General features: G+C 36.4%; 1 protein-coding gene across 2 annotated transcripts in view; it reads right to left on the reverse strand.

Annotated features, from left to right (window-relative positions):
• The window catches only part of EZR (ezrin), a 47,249-nt gene that overhangs the window by 14,257 nt on the left and 10,921 nt on the right, over positions 1-22,071 (reverse strand). For both annotated transcript variants that reach the window (XM_072409003.1, XM_072409004.1), the window contains exons 3-4: positions 5,326-5,409; positions 2,095-2,190 (exon numbers count right to left, since the gene is read on the reverse strand). In XM_072409003.1, the coding sequence (XP_072265104.1) occupies positions 2,095-2,190; positions 5,326-5,409 (180 nt within the window). The remainder of the gene's footprint in view (positions 1-2,094; positions 2,191-5,325; positions 5,410-22,071) is intronic.

The raw sequence follows: 22,071 nt of genomic DNA on the forward strand, positions 1-22,071 counted from the left end.
ACAACTGCAAGAGCAGAAAATAAACAACCAGGGGTTTTGAAGAAGGACTCCAAGTAAATGTATTTAACACAAAAACAATTGTATATAAAAACTAACTCTTCTGAAGTTATGTTCAGATGGCTGCGAATTACTGGAAATGTTATAGAATACAGTCATCCCAGAGCTGCTCAGAACTGAAAGTGTCATTGCAGCAGCTCTCATATTTAGAGTGCCAGCTGTGCTAGGAGGACTGTATTTTATGATGTTTCCAAGACATAGCAGCAATCTGGACATTAATTGTTACCTCGAGAGGTAATATTTACATACCACTGCTTTACTGTTAAACATGTTTTTACCTGGAATTCTTCTATGAACCTTCCCCACAGTTTTGACTGTGCATACAATGTACGAATACAAGTACTGCCTGTTCAAATCCATGTTTTCTGGTGTGTTACATGCATGCATTTGTGTTATAGCAGCCTATACAAGCAGAAGAAATCATACATGCACTATTTTCATCTAATGCAAGAATTTCAGCACATTATAGTGCATTGCTATGAGCTGTGGTGAATTGCAATGCACATACATTAGGCTAAGATGTCTTAATGCATACCCAAAACATGCTAATGTGCATTAACATTTATTGCGTTAATGTGTGCAATATCACAAACCACAGCAGCAGACGGCTATAAATTGTCCCTTAGTGATAAAATACCGTATTTTTCGGCGTATAAGACGCACTTTTTCTTCCCCAAAACTGGGGGGGAAAAGTGGGTGCGTCTTATACACCGAATACATGTTAAAAATAATTTAAAAAATCATACTCACCCGATACCGCGATCCCGCGATGCTGCGTGCGATCAGAAGGGGATACATTGACACAGAGTGATTAGAAGGGGATACATTGACACGGAGTGATTAGAAGGCGATACATTGACACAGAGTGATTTTTTGGTATTTTGTTCAAAATCTTTTTTTTCTAGATTTTTCTTGTTTAAAATTGGGTGCGTCTTATAGGCCGGAGCGTCTTATACGCCGAAAAATACGGTAGTTAAAAGGGTTCAGGGTTGTGCCAGTCTACCAGTGGAAAATTCCACATGTCCCCTGTGATATAATAAGCTTTTGTGTGAATTGTGATCTCCACAAATTTTATATTTATGCTGAGACTGAGACACTTGTTGGTCCTATGACAAAGAATAGTTTGTTAGAAGAACTATTCTTGCCACATTTACCTTTCAGAATAAATCAGGTGAATAAATTGCAAAATGCAAATAAATTCAAAATGTGTGAAAAGTCCGACAGTTATTTTATAATAATATATATGTCCGAGTAGAACAGCAGGTCCCCTTCCAGTGTGCCATACAGAAGGAATCTTCATCTCTGTGTGGTAGCAGTAGTCTTTCACACATACCCTTCTGAGTCAGATCGGAAGGGATCATGGGTTTTCCTTATTGGAAAGAACTGTTTTAGCTTATTTAATCTGAATGTCCATTTGAGTTTTAAAGTACCGCTGCATTTACCTAAAAATATACATTTTTACTTGTTACCTTAACAAAACTGAGTTCCTTGTTCTAGTAATACTGAATGCAGCCTACTGGCTCCAAGTACATCCTGCTACGTCCTGTAAAACCTGCTCAGGGAGAAGGACTGCTCTTGCAGGTCAATCCAAAGCAGCTCTCCAATCTTTACTCAGTTTAATCTAGTAGTGGTCAGGAGAAGCTTATTTACAGGAAAGAGCAAGGCCAAGATGCTGGGTACAGAATACACAATACTAACTTCCCATGTCAAGCAAAGACAAATACTTGTACTTACTGAAGACAAGCATTAGGTGAAGCATACACCTAAAGTAAATGATGCTGCATTATTTGGCAAGATTTCTAGAAGCTAACATCATAACGTAATCCTGTATTTTCTTACAGTTCTAGAAGGTGCTCCATTCTGAAATACAAAATCCCACCTCTTCAGTAACACAGGCTGCTCTAAGATAAAGCACTTTTTGTAACACATTGTTTGCACTAGTTAAACAGTTACTATGTGATCACAGGTGAAGAACCACCAGCCATCTCAGGAATTTAGGGATGACTTCTGGACTCTACAATCGAAAAGCAAACTCACCTTTTTGTCAAGCTTCAACCAAGTTGAAAAACCCTTGGTATCCATATATTGCAGTCCAAAGTACCAAACCTCACGTAGGCCCACCGTCTTCACCACCTAAAGTCACAATATACATGTTAAAAATAGACAGTAGGATGCAAAGCCCTGCAAGGGAAAAATCTGGGATTTTATTAGGAGCAATCAATCAAATAATAATTGATCCCTTCCGACACGCACTTAGCATATATTTAGATTATTCTGAACACATAAATTGTAAGCTCTTCGGGGCAGGGTCCTCTCCTCCTGTGTCACTGTGTCAATGTACAGCACTGCGTAATATGTTGGCACCATATAAATCCTGTTTTTTATTATTATTATTATCATTATTATTATTATTATTATTATTAATAATATTATTATTATTATGTGCATCCATACTAAGATTTAATCACCAAGGTTCTTGTGCTGGTTTCATGGGTCACAGCACAGAAGATTTCAGCCCAGGAGAGCTGGGTGGTGCATACAAGTTGTTAAAGTGTATGTATAGCCAAAACCCTCTTACTCAAATTTGAGTAGTGAATAACCAAACACTTGCTAGTGATGTTTTGCCCTATACCTCCAGTGCCCTTTTAACCATTGTGATTGTATTAGACGATCAGGCTAGATAAATCTTGTAAATGCCATTTTTTATTGATAAAAAGTGTCAATCTTTTCAGATCATCACCATTTTTACAGATATGAAAAAAAAAACACCTACTAGAACAACACTAGCTACTAAGTATTATGTATATTTTGTACTATAATGTAAATGTACAAGTTTTGCTATACTTTAAAAGGCAACAATAAGAATCAGAATCTAGGACAATACAAATAGTAAGTACATCTTTACCCATGGCCTAATTTTTAAGAAGCAAATATTCAAAGATGTGTGCTCATTGTAGTATTGGCCTGGAGTTGTGAATATTCTGTGTGTATATCATTTTATTTGTCCTAGTGGGTAGGTTTGTTACACAGGATGGCAGCTGCTAAAGTAATGGAACAGACTGCACTGACTAGAAGCCTAAGGGGATTTAAACACAATGCAGCTACTGGAACATGCAGGTGTCCCTACATCCCTCAAATATTAATAAGTGGAGAAAAAGGCATGCATTATCCAAAAACCAATCACCATCACGCAATGATGAGATGGAAATTCATACATACACTTGACCTTGGGATTATTTACAATTAAACCAACCACAAATATTTTATTTTTGTATAACTATCAGTAATATGCTGAACTTTAAATCCTGCTTGAGGAAGAAAAAAACAATTGCTGGTAAGTAGATGAATGTACTGCCAAAACACACCCCTTTTCTGTCTGCTATTTTTCTGAATAAACAATTCCAGCTGCAATTTCCTAGTGCAGTGTATACTCCCTGCATCTGTAAAATGCCAAAAAGTGGATCATAGTTGCAGGAAAGTGAAATCTCCTTTGAAAATGACCAAAAAGTTGAATTATCAATGGGCACCCCATTGTTTGAAATGGAAGCAATCTCAGCAGAAGAAAAAGCTGCAACAAGGATGGCACCAGTGGCTGTGTGTGAGTGAAGGAGAAGGAAGGCAAGGTAGTCAGTGCTGCCATAGAGCAAACTCAGGGATGTATTTACCATATGAATGCAACTTACAGTGTCTGGTAATTTATGTATGGTATTTAAGTATGGAGAATTTGGCGTGTTAGATCCCAGCCTTTTATGGCAGGATGTCAGCATTGTACTGCACATGTGCGGGATTCACACATGCGCAGTGGGTTGAGATTTACACAATTCTCCGCCTGGGTCCTTCTAGGGGTGCGAATTGTATGTATACCCTGGGTACTTTTTGGCAACTGATGTTTTTTTTTTATAGATGTTTCTGACACTGAATTGTGCTAGAAGAAAATTTGTTATTTGAGATACAGATTTGAATGCACAATTGGCTCATCTCTTTCCTAAAGTTTGTTTATTGTTTGACGATCATTTGGAAAACTGGGTCAACAAGGGTGATTTAAACTGGCATCCTATCAGTCGTAATTTAAAACGTTCAGAACAGGAAACTCAGCCAAAGATGTAAAACAATTACTTTTGGTACACCAAAATTCCTTGCAAATGAGCACTCAGCAAGTTATTGTTCATGTTGCAATGGCTCATTAGCCGTACACAATGTGAGCCTATTTCATAGGCATAATACTAGATCATAAAGAAGGAATGTAAAAGGGACATTTTAAATCAGTGTTCCAGCCAGAGTATCTCAGTTTTCCAATCACATCAGTATGATTGATGCTTACGCTGACTGGAAAGGACTGATGCTGCATTTATTGGCTGGAAAGGGTGTCTGAAATCTTTTAAAATTTTAATTGATTTACCAATTAAATATTACACAGGGTTATTATACCAAAGCAAGGAAATTTGGGCAAAACTGGAGCTGCTGCCCACCAAATGATGTTCCAATTTTCTTTGAAACAATGGAATGAGGGAGCTGGGGATAATAGCTTCACTTTGCTCAAATTTTCCAAATTCTGCATCTATGCAGTTTGGCATGTTGTCCAGACTGGCAATGAGGTTGTGGTATGGACCACTTCCTTAAGCCAGTATCAGAAGGAATGAATGAGGGCATCGGTGAGAGGTACAATACAGCTCACTTCTGCCTGCTGTCACATCTGCAGACATTGGTTCTTTAAAATTGCCAAAAATGTATGGGATCACTTGATTCCGAGGCATGTCTGAGCCTAGCCTTAGTATATAAAAATCTATATTTTAAATACCGATCAATCACAACAGATCTGCACTGAATGGGAAAGATCTTGTTTGTGGTATCAAAGCTTGCCCACTCCCTGTTGCCTCTTAACTTACCTGGCCCATCGCTATAGGCTGCCTTATTGGCCAATACAAATATGTGGTAAGATCACAGACAACCTTTGACACTACTAACTAGAAAACTTTAATCTGTTTAGAACTATTTAACATTCAGGTAGAGCAGGAACATAGCATGTCATGACTTGGGGTCATCACTTTATGACTAACAGCGGAACTTTTTTGTTTAAGACCTACACGGTTATCATGGCATTATCATGCGGTGCACAACTTTACATATATCTTACTAAGAGTTGATTAATATTTGATCTGATTTAGGTTCTAGTAAGAGTGAAGTGATTATAGTGTGCAAAATACTTTTCCTGCGAAGAAGAATGTTGACTGTAAATTAATACATTATTGTACAATTATTGGGTCCTACCTGATCAAAAAGCTGTTTGCCAGTAGTGTTTGGCTGTATGGCAAATTCCAGCTCTGCGTCCATGGTGGTCACCCGTACATTGACCTGAAATAATAAAATAAGATATCAATGTAAGTTCTAGTTAAATTTAGGAGGGTTTGCATGTCTCGTGCAAGCAATACATTATTAAGCATTACTCTAGATGGCCAACCTTTATTCTACAATTTACAGGTAACATCAAAACATTCAAGTAAACCCTTGCCCATTAATCTCTGACACACTGGCACACACACTGCAAAAAAAAAAAACCATAGCATCTATTGGATACCTATGTAAACAAAGGGAGAATGTACGCACTCCATGCAGGTTGCCCTCCTAGTGATTTCTCTCAGGGTAAAGTTAACAAAAATTATACCATATCAAGTAAACCATAGGAATATAACTGAGCCTGGAATCTTGCAAGTCATTTGTTCATCCCAGCAACTGTGTAGGTGGCACTGAACCAATCATTATCACTCTCATTCATTCCTATGGGCAACCACGGGTGAGATGCTACATGTAGTAGCTCACCAGTACCTCACTTGTGGGCGTATTTTACAGGTGTGAGGAAGTGAAAATTGCACCACAACCTCACCTCCTGTCTAATCTAGCTGCAAATTTCTTTTAATCTGTCAGATGTGGTGCAAGTGCCACTGCTAATATAAAGCCAATGAACAGTGGTAAGTTATTGATGAACAGTGTATATATTTGAGGAGTGGGGACTCAGGAGAATACTAATATAATTGGTACCTAATAACAGTTATGCCAATGCATATGGGCAGTGTAAGACTTGTCTTACAAGTATACTATGCATTTTCATTACTGAGCACTGTGGCTGTGTAGACACCAGAAATATGAATGTAACCTTTATTACAATGTAAGATCCAATGTAATGTTTATAGTAAACCTGAATTTAAATGTTGTAGTCACTGCTGTTCTTGTAATCACCACTGCTTTTACTGCAGTGAAAGTCAATAAATAACATTTGATTTATTGATATTCCGTCATATGCTTTATGGTCTACCTTACCTGTGAACTAATATAAAAGACAAAGGAGGAAAATCTGCAACTGGGATGCAGGCAGAAATAAGTTCTAAGAGAGTTTCTACCCTTCCCCTACTAAAAAAAAAAAAAGTCTTAGCTGCTGTTGGAAAGTTTCCCCCACTTTTTTCTGAGTATTTTGAGTAGGACAAGAGGTAAGAGAAAATCTCTAACACAGCAAGAGAGCAGTAACAATACAACCAGGGTTCTATCTCCTCATTCTAGTGTTTTAAAAGAGAACCATTAAATGTAACAATTACAGAATTCATTATGGAAACTTTAAACCCCAAACTTTTAAAAGAATCTGTCAACTGCAGAGTTCTTTACATGCACTGCTGCATATAAATAATGCAGATAAAGTGTTAATAGGAATATTAACTGGTTGCTTTAATGAGTTTATTATTTTTGCACCAAGCTGGTCCAGTGACAAGGACAGAACACAATACTGGTTAGAGTTGCCCAGTATACACACAATAAGGAGCCGGGGGAGGGTATATAAATCCTGGCAACATAGAAATTGTTACATTGTATAAGTGTGGAGCCACCTGATAAAATCTTTGCAAGTAACAAGCTCTCTTTTAAAGTGAATTGCACTATTATTGGAAATACAGTATTTTGTTAATCATCTACTAACACTGTGAGGTCACATGAGCAATGAATAATAGTTTACCTGACATTTTTTCATAAAATGACATTTGTAACATATATCGTAGTTGATATGTGAATGCAAGCATGACTTGCACTGCAGAAGTTCTGACCATCACATTATATTCTATTTGAGAGGGGTGAAACAGTTAACAAAGAATACAGGAGCAAGAACACAAGAAAGCAGTCTATTCTGAATTTTTCAAAGCAAGAACCCCTAAAGATTTTCTTATGAAAGATTTTGATTTTTCCCCTTATACAGCTTTGGTCAAACTCAGTAACTTTTTTTCCTTGCTTTCCTGGTCCTGGCTTGGAATATTGTGATCTTTTGGTAACAAATTTATATGAGATGACTATTCATATATATATAGTAAAAAAAAGGTGTGCCCAAAAATTACACAGAAAAAAGCTACCACTGTTGTTGCTGTCTACGGGTGTATGCCTACTATGTTTTATGGTATATTCCACTCTGATAGAGGGTTTATTAGAGACATAAACATCACTGTAAAATGAAAGCAGTTGGTTACAAATTTCAATCTAGTTTTCTGGACTAATAGTCATAGTTTGCATGGGGCATGTACCTGAGATTAGGGAACCCAGAATGCAGAGCTTTATCAAAGATAATAAAGATGTGCAAGCACCTCATCAGTGTATAAGGGATCACATTTGCTTTGTTCTTTTCTTGTTATAATTAGTAACAAGTTCACTTTAACAATGTTAGTGCGGTATATCATGTTCCAAAAAAAAAAAAAAAAATCTTGGATAAACCAGCTAGCTACTGTGATGACTACAGCTCAACCAAAAGGCAAGGGGGATTAAAGAGCAGATGGGATTAAAAACACCTACGCACTAAGCAATCTTCTAAAACCTGGTGAAATGAAGCCCTGAGCAGGCTAGTATATGAAGCCGATTAGCTGCAGAAACAAGTCAGTAAACAGCCGCCAACCTCCCTGTGTATTGTCTGCTCGGAGCCATGATGTCACTGTACAATTATACCACTCAATGACAGGCAGTGTAACATAAAAGGAACATAAATACTGCAAGCCCATTAAACCACAGTAATTACAAGAATAAAGATATTTCCCTATTTCCCTTTACAGTTACTAACACACGCTGAAGAAGTTGATCTGACTTGTTTTGAATAACACATAGTGAAATCTACTGCTCAGGGTTCTCAGATCTGATGACCCCACATTGCAGTTTTATTTCTCCTCTTGCAACACAAGAGTTCCACTAATCCTGCTGTATGATCCAACAGGGGAGAGTGGCTTATCAACGCATTTTGAGTTTTCATTAACTACCTGATGAAATCAATAAAAACAAATGGAATGGGTGCTGGTAAACATGGACAAAAAATCTAACATCAGCCAAACATTTTTTTTGGATAAAGTTAATAAAGGTCCACTGCTCCAAGCTATTCCAAAATCTGATTCATTGTTAACCAGTTTCGAGTGCTGGCTAGACAAGAGCTTGTTCATATTCTCCACATACATGCCAGTTAGTATTATTGATGTTCTCAGCTCTGAAAATCTTTATTTTTCTGGATGCAAAGTACAACCGCTTTCCTCTTTGGGACCTCCCTACTCTGACACATTTCAGCCACCTCCAGGTCTAATCATCAACTTTGTCTAGCAGGGACACTGACAGCACTAACAGCTTGTCAGCTTCTAACCCCTTCACAAAACAATAAGAATTAAGTGTGACTGGGTTAATACTAATTTTCTTAATATATTTTAAAATGACTGCAGGCAACCACACATAACTACTCATAGGGACACATAGTTGACATTATTACAATGTAAATTGTGAAGTATTGAGAAAATGTTCCTATATCTGTTAAGTAAGTATACTTTGATTATAATAATCTTGCTAGAAATCATGTGAGCTGATAACTTTCTGTACACAAGAAGGGGCTGAGGATTAAACTGTGAAGTTGGCAGGACTGACACCAGGTCCTTGGGATTTCAGAGCGTGAAAGATCCTGTGTTGTTAGCACAAACACAATTTAGAGGCACAATAGTAGTCACCGGACAAGGGAGGGACAAGAACTGAAAGCGCAGGACTACAGGGTTGATGTGTGGTAGAACTGTAAATATCAGAACTGGATAGACAGTAATACAAATCCTTAAACATGTAAAACAGTTACCTTTTATATATTTCTTCAATAAATTTAGCTGATTGCCTAAAATAACTATGAAATTAAAGAAATAAATCCACATCTACGTGATATTTATATTTTGGAGTTGAACATTTTATTCACCAAAAGATGAATGAATGCAGGTAAAAATAAAATAGCTCAGTTAACTGCCCCTACTGTGCTTATGCCCCCCTCTTTGCCTCCTGACACTTTGACCAGAAATGTCTTTGTTTTTTGTAGGAGGAAGGGTTGCTACATTTATAAGTAAACCCTCCTAATTTCGCAGTACTGAAGTGTTTTTCAACATTCTTTACAAATACTGTGCGCTCATTGAATTTGAATAGAATGCAAAAAAATACAACTATGCTCAAAGTGGGTCAAACACAAACTCCAACATGCAATCTGTACGGGGTTTGGATGATCTGTATTTGAGGTGTGGTCCAAACCCACATTAACGCACACAGGTAAACCCTTGTTGTGAACACATACATACCCCGACACTAAACCTGGAAGGTTGGAAACCCAGATTAGAAAATTTTCATCCCTTTATTAAACTTGAATTGCAATGATTTTCAAATGTCTGCTAAAAGTTTTGTTAGTGGTAATAAAACCACAAATTAGCCATTGGCATTGCCATGGCTTTGGTATAAACATGGAACAGGGAACATGATAAAAATAAAAAGCTGACAGAGGTTCTAGCCTGTTGCCTGCTGACCAGCATTTTTTTTTCTGTCTGACAAACACACATACGCATGAAGTTGCAAAAGGCACACACAATGTGCACACGGGTTCAGTCTTGGTTATGGGAAAAGAAAAAAAAAATGCAATAAAACATTACGATTTGTTCGATGGTATGTTCTATAAACTGTAAACATTGATTGCATTGTACCAGTTAATGTCTCATTAGTGATCTTTTCTTATAACTGATTTGGAAAATGCAATAAAGATAAGCAGTAGGTCAACCTAATGTTTACTTATATTACAAAAATGTGTGTCATGAGATGGTGAGCCAGTTAAGTACATTCAGCGACCAGCAATCCTACGACAAAGCTTGCCTTAATTGGGAAGAGAAGCTATAGTATTGTCTGTCCATAGGTTGGTCTTTTGGTTTGGGAATATTAAGCTTTACAAATCTGGCCATTGAACATTCACTTTCAGGCCTGAAATGCCAATTAACCACAAGTATGTCCTGCTTGCACAGGGGTATTTGGATACAGGTTACCAGAGAGTATTGTCTGCAGACTTTTTTAGTATACAGTAACACACAGAGAATACATGATGATGATATATAATCTAGTACTCAAAATGTTGCAGCATATTCTATAGAGGGTTTTATATATGTCCCAATCATAAAAATATGAATAACATTTTTTTTGTATAGTATACACAGGAAGTAAAAGTGAAATTACTGTCAATTGTGTTTTGCTGACTAGAAATAATAAAAATGCAAGCTTTGGAAACCATAGGCCTTTTCTTTCTAAGCCATATACGCACTCACACATCTGTGTAGCTATAAATGCTGTTCTTCACACTCATTTAAACTGAAGAAGCACAGATTTGTTTGAATAGGACTACTACCTATAGCATGACCTGGATAAATACAAGCTTTTCAGGGTTCTGTTGAATTGGTTCATGTGCCCACAATAAATTGGAGGCTAGTCTTTGATGATTTTTTTTGTTGTGATGGGAAAATACAGCTTGTTATCAGGTGCATTCACCCTGAGATCAGTTTGGGGAGGTTCTAAGCTAAGCTTCTATCATTCATATCATTTACATCTGATTGTCAGTTGGTCTCCTGCCCTGATTTTACCCTCCTTCTAAGATGCATCCACCTGCTTCAAGCTGGTTTTTGTATTCCCAATAATAAATTTACATTTATATGTTTAACATGATAGATAAGCAGTAATAACAACAAATGTCTGTTTGTAAGATGTTGGCGCAAGTACTTTAATCCCCAAGTTGTAAATATTATGGACCTCTACAGTAACAATTCCTAAGGCCAATGCATATGTGGGTATAATACTTATGCGTACTCAAACTTCTTACTACTGCCATTCCCTGCCAGCAACCTTTCAATATAAATAAATCTAAATGATTTACTTAAACACACAAACCATGTATAAATAGGCAAATCCAAGTTTACATTCATCCTGTTGCATTCCCTGTAATAACAGAAGTTATCATAACACAAATGTATACTGAACATAGAAGCAGGGAGATTAAAGCCCCCCTAGAGATAAATGAAGCTGCTGGTCATCTGCCTTTCCTGCAAACACCAAAGTGTGCACCAGTTTGAGGTAAACTATCTCGTCAAATGACTGGAAAAATAGCCAGAAATGTGTTGCACTATTTACACAAGGCAACAAAAACACATTTTTGTAATCATGCTGATTTCAAATCTGTTTTCAGTTTTTCCCAATCATGTCAACTTTTTGAGGTATGAATAATGTTAGTTTACAATGTGCTTGCATGTATGTTACAGCTCAGTTTCTGATATGAATCCTGATATGAATCCTGATATATGCATTGATGTTACACAGGTATATGGAACTTTTTCTGTGTATGCAGACTTTTGGCTACCCAGAAAGTTTTCACAGAGCCACTTGAATGTCTCCCAAGCTTCTCGACTTGCTAAACTGACTTGATCTATGGGATTATAAATATCCCTTCCTTCATTTTTGCTGTGTTAATGTTTGGAAATTTGACAACAAGATAATGAAAACCAAGTGAGTTTGCTTTACCCATGGTCCTTACAAGATTCTTCATCGAGCCTAGTTTGATATTGAGAGATATTGAGAGAGAAATTTTATGTGGATCAACCAGAGGTAAAAATTTGACACACCTTCTTCCTGGCTCAAACCAATCTTTTGGCTGCCAGACAGACTTGACATAATGTTCGACAGTAGCCGGACTATTCCTGAGGCACAGGAAACAGCAGTATTTTGTGAATCCTGCTTTCATTCAGATCAATATGGGTGATCCAGCAATCCTGGAATAGATCTGGTCCAGGATTGAAAACATTTACTAACAAATAGCAAATTACTTTTAAGAAATCCACTCCAGATTTGCTGAATCACCCAGCTTCATTGATTAAAGTATATCCTCTACAATCTTAGAGAGCTTTCATAAATTGGGCCCAAAGTGTTCATGTTGTCATAGGACTATTTTAGATTAACAGAATTGGCAATCGGTACACTTAGGTTGGAATAGCCATTATTCAATAGGACTGTAGTGAGCTACAGTAACTCCTTTTGATAACAGGTTACTCTGCTTAAGCCTAGAAGCATGAAGTTCTGCTTTGTCTTTGGATAGGTTGAGATCACAAATTAGTTCATTCAGCTCTGCTTGTGTAAACATTTCCGGTTCTAAATTAGCCACGTTATCAGGATCGGATGGTTCTTGATTGTAACCAGTTGCACCTTCAGTCATCTTTTAAGCTTGGCTTAAAGCCTCCTCAAACGGATCTCAAGGTAAATGCACCTGAACCAGTTGCATCTTCCTCATCACTTTCCACAGAACAGGTGGTACAGGAACAGGTAATGGATCACTATAAAGAACAGGCCTGATTGTAGAATCCAGGCTGAGATATAGAATTATGTGCACAGGTTTAGCTGAGAATTCATGTGTTCATGCGGCAAAAATAGTAATTGTTTTGATGGCCTCCACAGATCAGAATCAAATGGTAATGTTGCCTTTTCTCGATGTACCCAATCACACAATCCATACAGACACAATGGTCCAGATGATATGTGAAGCCCATGATACTGGTCACCAAGTAAACAGATGAAGTACAATGTGTATATCTTCTTCTATCTATCTTGTGCTGTATATGGACAACTTTGTGTTTTCCCGTGAAGAAGCAACACAGATAACAAAAACAACTTTAGGCATAATAGCAAGTTAAATCAATCACAGGTAATGATGTCTGTAACAAAAATACAGACATTTGCCATTAGATCTTGTAATACTTGTAGGATAATTATACCAATTATCAAATATTATAATTTATTTTTTTAATTATTTTAAAATAAACACTTTCTGCAAAAAAAAAAAAAAAAAAAATAGTTGTGCTATTGAAAAAAGGAACACAGATTTGAAAACAGCATGAAAAATTCCTCCCTATTGACTTGTGTTAATAATATTACAGTTGTTTGGGACATGGGTAGCTTTGAAGCTAGTTAAGCTGCATAATTTTTAACATTTTAAATACAGATGTGACTCTGTCACCTTGCTCATTCCCTTCCACCTTGCCCAATACTTACTCACTTAACATATGGAGGAGCACTGCCATTATAGATTGGGAAGTATATTTTATATGGAAATAATAATATATGGTGATAAAACTGCTAGAGAGTTCATTTTAGCTGAGGAAGAACATAAGTTACATGTTCACAGGACTTCTAGCAAGACCAACATGTATGGTTTTTCAAAAAATGGTTTAAATAGGGAGAAAATAGTCAATACCCCATCACATAAACATTTTCTAGAAAAACAAACATTCTGTGCAAAATACAATGTAGGTAATAATTAGGATACAGATACACCTCTTTAAAGAAATACCATTCTTTAAGGAAACTCCAGAACATGGACCTCACCAATTTAGCAAATGGAGAAACTTGATACCCCACATTCCCTTGTCCTATTATGACGCATTGAAAGTCCTTCACACAATACCAACATTCAAGGGCAGTGAGATTACAGGAAAAGGTTTTAAACAAAACCAACAGAAAGAGATTGCTGGTTATGGTATTGTATCAATGCACCTCCTAGTCTTACTGTGACTAAGGGGACACATACATATATATGTATATATATATGTATTACATTACATTAAGTCAGAAAAGGATTTTCTGTTTCCTGTCAGAAGTAGCGGAGGTCCTTCCATGCATTCAGCTGTATTCTGTATAGAATATGCACGATGTCCAATCTTTAATTCAGTGTTCCACACCGTTTCTTTCTTTCTTTTTATTATAATGTAGTGCGCTGCATGGCCTCTTCCTCTAATCTTCAGCATTTATTACTCTGCAACTGTGGTTCCTTTTCTACAAGTTCTCCTTGTGTCTGGATACTTTTTATATATTATTACATTATTATATATTGTATTCAATTATATCTATAACAAATGGGATTCAATGTGGATGTCATTCAATCACTGTCAAACCGTTTTACTGAGAGGTAAAAAGAAAGTTGGAAAATGTGTTTATTAGTTTTGGACAAGTAGATACTAACAAGTCCATTTATATTCAATTTTCTACAGCAGTGTTTCTCAACCTTTTTACATGGAGGAACCCTTGAAATAACTTTCAAGTCTTTAGGAACCCCTACTATATTTACAGTTTGCGGTACGTTAGTGTGGTGGTCAGTGGGAAGACTGCTTCTTACATTGCTAGTAGGAATATTGTCACCTTTATAGACAAAAAGATCACTTGTCAGTTGGACCTGACCTGAGAGTCACAATTTGCTCACTGCTCAAGGAACCTTTGGAGTAACCCTGGTTTAGAAACACCGCTCTACAGCAATTGGAACTTCATTCAAATGAACAGTTTTATATTCTTGCCCCTGACGTGTCAGTGTTTGGGCACGCCAATTTCCTTTTCAATGTCACACTGTAAAGGTCACAGGCTGTCTCATACCTGAAAACCTTAATGGATTAAAATAAACAGATTGCAGCTCTATTGGAAGGGGAAAGACGCATGGAAGCATGGAATGGTGCATATACTTTATACTAAATGATCTAACAGAAGGCACTATGTATTGGCACTGATAGGGCAAAGTGACAGTGTCACTTCAAATAGTGTTCTGTACTAATAGATCAAGAAGAGTACAACTTAGCTGCTTGGAAGACATAATCCAAAGGCACCAATACTTTTTTCATTAATCCCGGGCAGCTATTCAAATGAGCAATTCTGGCTATACTCCAACTTTTAATTTAATGTCTGCTGTATGTCAAACAGGTAACATACTGTATATTCTAAAAATGGAAGACAGCAATGACATCCTCCTTATTTCCCATAGTACAAGGGAATCTGACACTGAAAGAAAATAGTTTTATTCTGCCCTAAAGAATTATTTTTAGGTTATCTGTCCGTAAAAATGAAAAAAAATAAAATAAAACCAGAAGCGGTTGTGTTATATGCACATTATTTTCTGACCATGAAATATAGGAACAAAGTTCAGATCTTAAAAAACTTATGAAAATCCTCAACTTTGATTGACTTGTTTTGGCAGGAAATGTTCGTATGCCTAAAGAATGTGGTCAGTCTTGAAATAAAAACTTAAATGAAAGAAACAAAAGTTTAAATATTGTACCTTCGAACATGACCCAATTAACCCAGCAGACAATATACTCCCGGTACTCCCACAAGTTCTTTGTTTGCATAGGCTTGCGGTAACACTTTAGGGTACAATTATTTCAATTTTCTTTGCTTGGGTCTGGTCCTAAAATGTTTGCTATAAAATCTTCTTAACCTTTATTTTAGCAGTTATGAACCATATATGCTAAGACCATAACCACAATACAGTCCACCAGTGCTGTGAGCAAAATCTGTCAGTTATCTGTCTCCAAAACCATTGTATCGCAGTATACAGCTGATCATGTTGCAGATGAGTCTCAGCAGGACCAGCCTGATATTTCACACCTTACATCCATGTTTGATTTCTGTCCATCTGTAAAAATGTTTTTGAACTACCCAGAAACCTTCACCTGGGTCATATCTAGTCCACAGTGTTTTTGTATTTCCCTGGTTGTCTCTCAGCCAAAAGTTCTGCTGAATGCTGTCATGTTCTGGAAAGTTATTTAACCTGCTTAATGTATTTGAGAGTTGCCTGAGGAAAGACTTCTTCAAGTATCTGTTCTTAGGCTCCTGTGCCTGTGATCTCTCTTTTGATTTAGATACCTTCATAATTTCTGCATAGTTCACCATAATCCTTATTACAATTGTACCTGACTATGAGTGTGGCTGCTGATTTTGTACTACACTTGGTTTCTGCTTTATGTCAGCAGTTACCAGTTTAAGTCTAACTGAGGGCAGCATCCTGGGAGCCAAGTCCGTCATCCTATGTAGGGTGAAAACTGGCCAATTACTTGGGTCTTTGCACCTCTGCCCTCTTTATGGCCTGTATTCATCTTATGAAACCGATGATTCACTATATATGTAGAATCTGCCGGAAGGTGATGTCCCCAAACTATTATATTGTAGGTATAGTCCCACTTCAAACAAGAAATGAGCTCATAGAGTAAAGAAAAAGCTACACCAAGGTATTAGGTATTTATAAAAAAAAAAGAAAAAAATGAAAAAAGTAAATCTGGTGTCTACAAATATCTATTTCTTTTCTGGTGACTGGCTAAATATTCACCTGACCAGTAAAACTGTGATCAATTTAAAAGGCCAACAACCGTGAAAACTAGGATTTCAGCTTTGCACTTGGCCCAATGGGTACATTACCTATCATCAAGAAGTTTGTTCACATTCTAAAATATCATGGTGTTTAAAAATATGAATATATATATATATATATATATATATATATATATATTTTTTTTTTTTCCCCAGTTGATTCACTAAACAAACTAGGTTTTCTTGTGCAAAGACACTTACCTTAGTACCACAAACATCTGTATACTGTATCATTTATGTATATTGTATACCTTTCTTGATGAAAAGGATTTATTCATCTGCAGATTTATTCAGTGTGAATATGGGCCTCTTCCAACTTTCCTATAAAACTTATCTGCTTAGATCCTGCTTGGACAGGTTAAAAAATACAAACATTTCTGAGCCACATCGGCATACACATGTGGCTTTCAAACAACTCTTCCTATTGTCACTCTGAACACATGGGTGGTTGGCATCTGCCTGAATTATGCATATTTGTAAGATCTGGTTATCACAAGAATTTGCCACTAGCACTCTCAAATTTAAGACAAAAGGGCAGTGTCATTAAAGTAATGGCAAACTAAAATTCTTTTCATATTTCATATTTTTCTAGTTGATACGTTGTTACATTTTCTGAGATGATGGTATGTCTTGTAGTTATCAACTAGAGGGCTTAAGAGAAAGATTTAAAAAATCTACCAGAAAAAACATGGGAGATTCCATTGATATATTATTCTTAAAGAAGTAAGTTCTACAACTGTTACACATTATGCCTACAAAGCGAGTCAATAACCTGAAACAAAAGTGTGCAGGATGGCAGCTTAGACTTCTGAGACTACCTAACTGTTCCAGGGCTGACACTCTGCCTTTTCTTACTCCTTGGCAAGCCACTGACCAGAAACAAGCTTTTGTGTACATGGTATCTGGCACAATGATTATTCAGGGTAGGGTGGCAATGGTAAACTAGTACCGTGGTATGTTAGGGTATTATAACGAACTGTATGGTTGTTATGTATTGAACTTCAAACATGTCTGCCTTAGTTAATCGTCATTATGTGAGAGATGGTGGAATTTGAAGTTTACAGAAGGAAAATAAGATTGCCTTTGCTTTCAGTTCACCTAACAGGAAGTTACAAGTTTGGATAAAAATGTTCTTAGCCTGAAAAAAAAGATTGCTGCCATCTCTGTTAAAAGAACTGTTAAACTACAATATATCCAGTTTTGCGTTCGGGTTTAAATAAACTTTTATTTCATTAAAATCAACTGTGATGGAGGGTAAAAATTACATCAACAATCAGTCAGCATTCATTCCAATACTCTGCATTTGTTAGCACACACCGTCATTTTAGAAGTATGTTTGTAGTTTAAATAATTTTACTAAGTTTAACACAGGAGTCACGCATTCCATAAAAACCTATAAATATGACCTATACCTATAAGCAATATCCTGTACCAGTGGCATTGGGACAAAAAAATCTGGATCTTATGTACTGGTACCTCTACTTTAAACAGAGCAGATCACATGACTTTGGTGAATGGCAAACATAGCTAAATAATTATCTAAATGTATTTTTAACAAACTAAACCCGCAGAATTTAGTGTACCGTAATCCACGTAACAGAAACAAACATGTTTGCTTCTCAACTTGAACAATAATTAAATCTGCAGGACAACCATAAGTAAACTATTCCTTTACTTGCCCGGGTCATTCTTGACATATGCCAGGTTACCGAGTCCATAGGCCAACCTTTTAATTTTGCTTACTACAGGGATTTGTCTTACTATGCCAAGTTTACAGAGCAACATTAAACACCATACTATGTCTAATACCATTGGTGTACAGATTTCATAAATCTTTATGGCCTTTTACAAATGAATTAAATCAGATTTAAAAGTAGCCGCTACTCAACCTCTTGCCACACCTTCTTCCATTACTCAATGGAAAATGTAAGCCTATCTACCTTTCTGATATGCCAACTAAAATACAATATTTGCATAGTAAGTATATCAGGTTTGGTGAGCATTTCAGGCTCTTTGCAATATAAATATCAGTATGTACAATTATTTTTTAGATGTATGCTTTTAACGTCTGCTATCAGATTAACTGCTTGATCAGGTAAGAGGTTTCTCTTGGCAAGCAGAAATATGTAGAAATATAACAAGGGACTTGAGACCTATAATAACAAGTTGCTTTTTTGTCTACAAATAATATCCTCATCAGGATGATTGAACCTGTAACCTGAAAATTAGGTACTATGATGTATAAACCAGATCTGTAGCATAGAAGGCCTATGTTGTATATAGGGCTAAAGGATATGTTGATAAATCATCAACATGAAAGATCCTTTCCAACGATAATTATTGCACATGTGTATACAGCCTAAATGTAACATTGCCAACAGATCCACATTATTGTGCATGATATCATTACACATTACTGGCCTATCATTTTGACATCATGTCATATCATTTGACATATTTCATAAATGCATTATTAATCTTATAATTGGGTGAATTTCTAGGCATTGCCTGAAAAGTTGGGGAAAGGTAATACACTATAGTACTTTATCCAATCATTAGTAATCACAAATCAAGAAAACAGAATGGGAATATTTTACATTTGGAGCTATCACACCAATAAACCTTTACATTCTGCTCCTAAATATCATATTGTGAGTAAAATAAATGCATGGAACAGGGAGCTATAACTGCTATGTAAAATATGGACTGATGATCTATCTAAAGTGAATTTCTGCTGCAGTTCTAGCATGTCCTAATGTTGGGTTACTATTTAGTAGAATACAACCTTCCTACTTCAAACCTATGAAAAAGAATTAGTTCTAGATGATCACATGAACCGTATCACGTAAACCTTTCCGTTTGCATTCCATGGAATCAAAAGATACTACTATAACATGCATATTAAATTTATAAAATTTGCATTTTTATGTTTATGTTTTTGTTTGTTTTGTAACATACTCCACAAACTGAGCACACTGCCTACCTCAGTAAGCAAATACTAAGCAAGTAAGGAGAATCTGCTCAGGATAACAAGTCTGGTAAAAAAGAAGTCACAAATCTTTCAGGGCTAAACAGCAATTCCTGACCTGTTTTTGTGGAAGCATGGTCCAAGGCTGACACCCTTATCGCAGCTTATATTTTAATCCAATTTCTAAAATGTATTTAAGCTTTATTATGTTCATGTTATTCCAGATGTAATTTTTTTTTATTTTTTTCAATCTGCAGCTCTGTGCTATACCTGGTAATCCCTCCATGTCCTTGTTCAGGCATTTTCTCTCATTGGGTGGCAATGCTCTGTACACAGGCTTTTGCCACACTACACTGTACAGACAGAGCCCATTAATGTCACCAGCACTAAACCTGAAAAATGCCATGCAAGTTGTCGCATGTTTGTATTCAAGAAGTAATGAAGTAAGATATTACATGAATCCAACAATCTGAGATACAATAGGAAAAAATGAGAATGCAAAAGTTAAAACCATATACTTTATTAAAAAAACATGGGTTTGTTTATCAGTTAGAGATTACAAGTGAGTAGGTGACCCAGAACAAGCATGGGTCTATCTTAGGTTGTCCCCTTTTCCTTGAGTGTCATACTGTGTACTGTACTTGTAATATATGTAGGTTTGTCATCCACTGCCCCTATTTATTTATAGCAATGTGTAATATACGGACTGCTTTTTAAATAAAAGATAATATTAGGTGTTTAATGCCTGATTAGCACAAGCTTGTTCCAGGTCAGTAACACACAAAGAAGAAAGAAAAATCTTGTGTGTTTTCATATTCAAGCCTCGTAACGTGTGTTTTCAAATTCATGGCAGATTCTATCTTTTTATCCTGACAGGTTCCTTTTACCAACGTACTGATAAACAAAATAATTGTTATTGGTATTTACATAATTCACTAATCATTATCTTTACAACTGCCTGGAAATACCAAAATGGGCAAAGGTTACTAGGAAGATAACCTAATTTGAAATGAGTTAGGATTATAGCACAAGGGTTTCTCTTAACAATGCTGGAAAACAGTTTCCTAATAGAGATATTATTGGAAAGGTATTATAATGGTAAATGCTATTTCCTAATGTCACCATCTTAACAAATTAAAAACACAATGCTTTTCCAAAGAAGTCTCCTGCAGAACAGTATTCAAAATTAAATGCTAAACTGAAAAGTGAATGTACAGTTTGGATGTCAGACAGTTCATTTCTGGAGCTAACTGATGGTTTATTGGGTGTCAGGGTGCATGTATAACTAATTAAATTTGCTAGATGAATTGCTAAGTTTTTTAAAGGTGCATGTTCCACTGCTGTCATCTGATCTTGGCTTTACTAACTAGTAAGCCACTGATGTAGAACCATATGATAGTCAGCAAAGTCTGCACAGAATGTGAATTTCTGTCTTGCCCATTTCAGGTCAGCGATCAGATCACAACAAATTAGGCCATATGAATAAGCTTTTCTGAGTGTAAAACATATCAAGGTCTTTTATTTTAATATCTTGGCTGCGCCAAGTGGTTGAATGGAACTTTTCTTCCTTTCATTTTCACCACATTCTTTTCCATTTAAAGACACTCCTCCCAAAATATACTCCTTGCAAAGAAGAAAATAAAAATGCTCTTCTGCCACCGCCTTAACCCTCACACTAAAGTGATAAAGAGGAATCACAGGCTGAAATCCTGTCTGCGCGTCTCTTGCAACCCCCATGTCTTTACAGGACAAAGTACTGATTTAAGAGGTCAACTACACAAACCCCAGAATAAGGTGGGGGACGCAGGAGATTAACAACACCAAAAGTGTTCCTGAAGTGACTTTGGTCAGCGAGTCCTCTTTCTCACAGAGGGCAGTTGGAGAAGTGTGCATTCATTTTCTTCTCTGCATTTTTTTTTCTAGTTTTGAACCTTTCATTTTTGCATAGTTGTTTTAATTAGAAAACATAAAATAAAGAGGTGACTGCAAAACCCTTTCAGGTTTAACCCAAAAGTCATATTGAACATGTATTGTTACATGCATAGAGACAATAGGCTTTGAGAAAAATTTGTTCAGATCCTGGGCCTTGTGGAGTTGAGTTGAAAATGCTCGTTTAAAGAGTTTTCTTACTTGGAGAAAGTATTTGTTGCATTGTAAATGGGTAGTGCATTTTTTTTCCTAGTGGTCCATTTTTTACATAAGCAAAGAGTGTATACTTATAGACATTGCTTGAATATGCATAGCATTTACTAAAGGCAAACCCTGCCAGGGATGTAAAAACCCATCACCCGAATAAAAAAAAACAAAAAAAAACAGGACAAGGTAAGTGACTTAAGTGACAAGTCAGTACTTAATTTTTTCAGAATTAAAATTTTAGTGTAGTTGACAATAATTAGGCTTGGATTATCTGATGGGGAAGGGGCACACTATTACAATGCATGTATGGCAATGCATGAACCCTCTTTGTGCCTGTTACGATCCTTATCAATATCAATTAAAGCCATGGGGTGACCTGGGCATTACCTTGCCTATGGCTACGT

The sequence above is a fragment of the Pyxicephalus adspersus genome, chromosome 4 (assembly GCF_032062135.1).
Source record: "Pyxicephalus adspersus chromosome 4, UCB_Pads_2.0, whole genome shotgun sequence".
NCBI classification, from domain to species: domain Eukaryota; kingdom Metazoa; phylum Chordata; class Amphibia; order Anura; family Pyxicephalidae; genus Pyxicephalus; species Pyxicephalus adspersus.